The 6,000-nt window shown below is 41.8% G+C and overlaps 1 protein-coding gene across 1 annotated transcript in view; it reads left to right on the forward strand.

The window, feature by feature from the left end:
* LOC135895159 (interleukin-1 receptor type 1-like) overlaps positions 1–5,743 on the forward strand; it is a 31,537-nt gene extending 25,794 nt beyond the window's left edge. Inside the window, exons 8-10 of the mRNA XM_065423230.1 lie at positions 995–1,138; positions 2,182–2,346; positions 5,346–5,743. Of these exons, the coding sequence (XP_065279302.1) occupies positions 995–1,138; positions 2,182–2,346; positions 5,346–5,743 (707 nt within the window). The remainder of the gene's footprint in view (positions 1–994; positions 1,139–2,181; positions 2,347–5,345) is intronic.
* The last annotated feature ends 257 nt before the right edge of the window (positions 5,744–6,000 follow it).

The following is a 6,000-nucleotide window of genomic DNA, read 5'->3' on the forward strand; positions in this document are numbered from 1 at the left end:
GGCTGGTCTCATTCTGTTAATATCCCAAACTATCAAAGTTTGGGTGCCTAAAGTTGTGCTCTTAAAACCATATTTAGTCACTTAAATAAACATGGGCTATTTTCTGCAGTGCTGAGTGCTAACAACTCCCACTCTAGTAATTGGGAATTTTCTGTTGTTGCTGCTTATACAGCATTAGCACATAGAAACCTCTATCAGATTGGTCACCCACTGTGCTAGACGCAGGACAGTCATTTAGTACCTGACCATTCCTGCTCCAGTTCCAGAGAGCATATGGTGTAACGAGAACACATTTATGTGTTCACTTTTCTTTGTCTTCTTGTGGGATTGTCTTACTACTTACTTTTTTCTACAACCGTGTGCCACTTTTTAACAAGGGCTTGTCTACACAAAGATTTAGTTCATGGCAAGTTAGGCTGTGAATCTACCTCTCACTAGCGTACAATGGATTAACTGTCCAGGTGCACCCTCCTGATGCACATTCACAGTTGGTTAGAGGGGCATTGAGCTAGTTCCATTTCAAAGAGAACTACACAGTTAATCTGCAACCGGCTACTGTGGGGTAGATTCACACCCCAGCTTGCTGCAAAATGAATATTTGTGTTGACAAGTCCTAAATCAAACTTGTATGAGAATTCTGAGTCAGTTGTCTTGTCAGAATAAACATCAGCATTTCTTTTCTGGTTGGAAAATACAATTTCTTTGCATTTGTGCAGTAACATTTTTGACTTTAAGATGTCCTCTGTTGAGACAGGACGGCATGCATTCTGGGTTTACTAGCAGGCTGGCCAATAACAGTTTTATGTTGAAACCATACAGGAAGAATCTTTAGTCTTTTCTTGTTTGCTGATTGCATGGTTTGAATCCTTAAATAAGTAGCTGGTTTTAAGAGACCAAATTGTTGGATTGTAGAAAATGTTTTGAATGTTTCTTGTTTGACACATGCTGCAGTTACAATGTATCTTCTCCCCCCCCCCCCCCTTTGCTAATACAGCTCCAAACATTCAGGGTTACTTGATTGGAGGACTTGTTTCACTGGTATTTGTAATAGTTGTTGCTGTGTTTGTCTACAAGCTACTCAAGATTGACATTGTGCTTTGGTATCGGAACTCCTGCCATCCTTTTCTGAGTAAAGAAGGTATGTGTTTTCTTAAGAAAAAAGATTACAGAATTTAAAATCTAATTGGGAATGCATTCAGGAAATGATCCTGGAGTGAGAGTGATTCCATTTGGAGTTCCACCAAAGTGGGCGCCCTTACATTTTTGAGATGTATCATGAAAACTATTTACATAATCTAAATCAGAAAATATGCTAAGTGCTTCAGATTTCTAAAATGGCAGATTGACTTGTATATTTGATAGCAGTGTGCTGACTGGTTGATGTACTGTATTGCTGTTTGCCTTAAAATGGCTGACAGAAGTATTCTCCACTTGTAACATCTACTCAAGCTATAGAACTACCGTTTCTTTAATTACTGTTTGGAAGAGTACTAATAAATCATATGAAAGTGCATTTTTGTAAAAGAGCACAGAGAAAAATCCTAAGCATCTACCTGTTTTTTAAAGACAATATTTCTCAGATCTGTATTTTGGTCTGATATTCGGCTCTCTCTTATGTTCCTGGAATTTGCATTAGCAATGGGAATCCCATACACGAGAGAGCAGAATTCTGGAATTTAGATCAATCATGAGGAGATGTACCACGAGAGAAGTAAAATGTATTTAATAACTGCATTGAGGTAATTACTGGAGTTGTATAAAGTTTATTAAATCAGGCCTTACTGGAAATTTTGTTCCAGATAAATCATAACACTCCTGATCGTTCTGAATATTGTGTTTTTTTTTTTTTTTTTTAATTCAGGTCATAAGCAGTAAACACCAGTTATGAGTAACTTGGAACTTAAATAATATGCTGTACTTGAAACAGATAATTTGGTGATTTTGCTTTTTTTATTTAGTGTAGAGCAAAGACTGTTCAAAGGTAATCAATTTTACACCTTTGAATATTTAAGTCTAAAGATCTACGTGTAAAACTATTACTTCCATAAGTATAATTACTCACACTACAGTAACTTTAATTACAGGATTCGTGCCCATGGCAGTGTTGTGTGGGGAAAACTATAGTTTACTTTTTTATTAAATATGCTTTTTGGTCTTAATCATTTTGCTCACTTTGTTTAGTTTCAGATGGGAAGATCTATGATGCATATGTGCTGTATCCAAAAAACAGAGTAAGCTGCCTCTACTCACCAGATATCTTTGCACTAAAGATATTACCTGAGGTCTTAGAGAGACAGTGTGGATACAATCTCTTTATATTTGGAAGGGATGATTTACCAGGACAAGGTAAGATATATATATATTTTTTTTAATCGGAATTTCTATATTTTCTCTCACCAGTCTCAAAGGTGAGCTGCAATGATCCTCAAAATAGACATAAGCAAACTTGTGTGCCCCAGGCATCCTGGTTAGCGTAGGCCAGGGGTCGGCAACCTTTGGCACGCAGCTCGCCAGGGTAAGCACCCTGGCGGGCCAGGACGGTTTGTTTACCTGCCGCGTCCGCAGGTTTGGCTGATTGCGGCTCCCACTGGCTGCGGTTCCCCGTCCCAGGCCAATGGGGGCGGCGGAAAGGGGCGGCCAGCACATCTCTCGGCCTGCGCCGCTTCCCGCAGCCCCCATTGGCCTGGGACTGCGAACCGCGGCCAGTGGGAGCTGCGATCGGCCGAACCTGCGGACACGGCAGGTAAACAAACCGGCCTGGCCCACCAGGGTGCTTACCCTGGTGAGCTGCGTACCAAAGGTTGATGACCCCTGGCGTGGGCAGTCTCTTATCCCTATTCCTCCCTCCTGTGTAATCCCATGGGTAATGTGGAAGTACTGTGCTTGGGGCTCCCATAAAGCCCTGTCTGCCTCACAGCTTTTCCTCCGATCAGCTCCTAGTTCTTCCTTTAATATGTAGGTAGTTTAAGCAGCTGGGACTGGTGTGCTGATCAGAGGGAGAGGACTGGTAACAGCCTTCCTTGTCCACAGGGTCAGGGACAATGGCAGAGCAGCACTTGTGAAGGGAGGGAAGTGCAATTGGCATGGCAGTCACTCTAGAGTGTCATTTCACCTCCGGCAAATGTACCTCTTTACTTTTCCACTCTGACAACTGCCCATGAAGAGCAAATAAAATCTGAATGACTCATCTGGCAATGAGGGGGGAGAGGGCGCTTAAGTGTGGCAAAATGGTGCAACTTAAAATAAAAATTATTACAAAGCAACACTTTTGTGTCCAGTATCAGAAAAGATCAGTAAGAGATGAGAAAATGCCTGACTCTAATCCAAATATGAGCAGAACAATATGTTCTCCAAGTGCCTTTAAAAAGGGACATCCTGAGGGAATGTTTCTTTTTGCCGTATATTGCTGAAACTAAGATTCTAACATTTGGTACTGAAATTGAGGAAGGGTCTTTCACTGATTGCTTTCCTGAGGAGAAGGTGGGGATAACACTGAGTTATTTGTGTATGGTCTTGTATAAGCTTTCAGCTGTACTTATGCACTATAAAATAATCAGTAAAACCGAGCTTAAAAATTGGTCTATTTTTTCCAAATTGTTTAACCAAATAAGTTTCTATTGGAAGTTTATGTCAAACTAACCAATATGTGCTTAGTATTGTAAAAGCAAGCTTTTCTATATGAACATGTGTAACACTGACAGACCCTGGTCGTCGGTGGGCGGGATCGAACCTGGGACCTCTGGAGCTTTATGCGTGAGCCTCTAATGCATGAGCTAAAAGCCAAGTGTCTCTTAGCTAAGGCTGTAGAGCAGACTCATTAATCTCTTTCTCTCAGTGGTCTTGGTGCCACTAGAGGGGACAGAACACCATACCCAGGAGGTGTGTGGGTTACACATACTTTTGTCTTAAGATGGAATTTTAGCAGAAGGCATTCATATTTCTGAATAAATTCTTAGTAATGCAGATAACTTATTTTTACTAGAATGAATATTTATATTGCTTGTCCTACACTAGGTCTCTGTGGCTAATGCCTTGTCTACACTACAAAGTTAAGTTGATGTAAATTAGGTCGCTGTAGAGCCACTGCAGTAATTACAGCGGTGTTTCATGTCCATGCTACCCTCTTTCTGCCGGTGTTGCACATCCTCAGCGGAAGCGCTTGCACTGACTTAAGTAGGGCAGCGTGGGGGCTGTCGGGCCCCAGCTGTGAGCCCCATGTAGGGTTGACAGCCAACAGTTGATGTAAGTAACGCAGTGTCTACACAGACACTGTGTCACTCTAACTACATCGACCTAAGTGCTATGCCTCTCATGGAGGTGGAGTTATTAGGTCAGTATAGCCTGCGACTTACATCAGCGGGAGCAACATTGTAGTATAGACATTTACACAGTCAGGTCGACATAAGCTGCTGTACGTTAACAAAACTCTGTAGTGTAGGCCAGGCCTAAGATTGGCTGGTATGCTTTTGCTGTCATTTCCTAGGACTTTCTATTCATGTTAGCAGGCCTTCTCATGGGTGGGGGGGTCCTCCTGTTTGAAATTTTCTTCCTTGAGCAGTCTGCAGGGCACAATTTAAGGCTCAGAGTATTTTTGCTTTAGTTTTCATAGGAATTTGGGTTTTTTTCACACTGATACTTATTCCTGATGGTCTGGTTGCAACATACTTAGTGTACCAGGGCCAGCTGCCACCCAACCACCCTTTCATGGCCAGCAGGTGCCTCTGCAGCGTCCTGTCCTGGTTTTCCTCTTCTTCAGGGCTCCTTCAGCAAACTCCGTGCAGTCTCGTTCAATCACAGCCCTTCTTGGGTCTGGGCCTTTTTATTAAATTATCAAAGTTCTTAGAACAATCACAATACAATCTTCCCCCCCCCCCCCCGGCTTAAGCTGGGAACAGCCCCTCTTCCCTCAGGAACTGTGCCTTCCTCAGGGACCACTGCAGGAGACCCCCCCCATAGCTTCCCTCTGCAGGAGCCCCTTCCCTGCAGCTTCCTGATGCCTTTTACCCTGGGATCACTTGATTCAACTCAGGTGTGGCTTGTCCTGTAATCAGGGCTGGCTTAGCCGCAGGCTGTATAGCACAGGGGCAAGCAATCCTGTTACATGTATTAATATACTAATGACATTTGGTAGCTTTATCTAAAGATATGTATGGAATTAATTTTTTTTTAAAACAATGCCAACTTTTTACAGCTACGGGTGTAATATCAATGAATAATATGGCATAAGGAGACAAGTAAGACATCTTTGTTTCTGAAAACTAAACAGCCACAAAATGAAAGTAACAAACATTGTATAAGCTTTTGCAGGAGTAAAAAAACCTTTCTCTGCTTTTCTTTGTTTACAGCTGTGGTCAATGTCACTGATGAAAAAATCAACCAAAGCAGAAGAGTGATACTTGTGTTAGTACCAGAATCATCCTGTTATAGTGTGTTAGAAGATACCTCTGAACAGCAACTGGCTGTGTACAATGCTCTTATCCGTGATGGAATTAAAGTTATTCTAATTGAACTGGATAAAATAAAGGACTATACGAACATGCCAGAATCGATCAAATATATTAAGCAAAAGCATGGGGCTATCAGATGGAAAGGGGACTTCACAGAGAAATCTCATTCAGCAAGTACAAAATTCTGGAAAAATGTACGATACCAAATGCCACCCAGACAAACCGTGTCTCCCTCAGAACTACAGTTACTACAAACAGCGTTTAATTCTCCACATACAATAACGTTAGAAAGATGACACCCAAGTTCAGTTTTAACAGCTGTGAGCAACTCACTTCAACTGCTTTTTAAATGGTTGGTTGTAGGATACCCATATGCGTTATACACTGGCCATCTCATTTGGAGGCTTACAGGATTAAAGCCTCCACAACATCAACATGGACAGATTTGAAAAACTGATTGATCATCCATTCCCCTGAGCAGATCAACAGAACACTCTGAAGCATTGTTTTAATATTGCAGTGGCCTGTAACAAGAACTGCAGGACTTCTTGAA

This window comes from Emys orbicularis, chromosome 1 (assembly GCF_028017835.1).
Source record: "Emys orbicularis isolate rEmyOrb1 chromosome 1, rEmyOrb1.hap1, whole genome shotgun sequence".
NCBI lineage: Eukaryota > Metazoa > Chordata > Testudines > Emydidae > Emys > Emys orbicularis.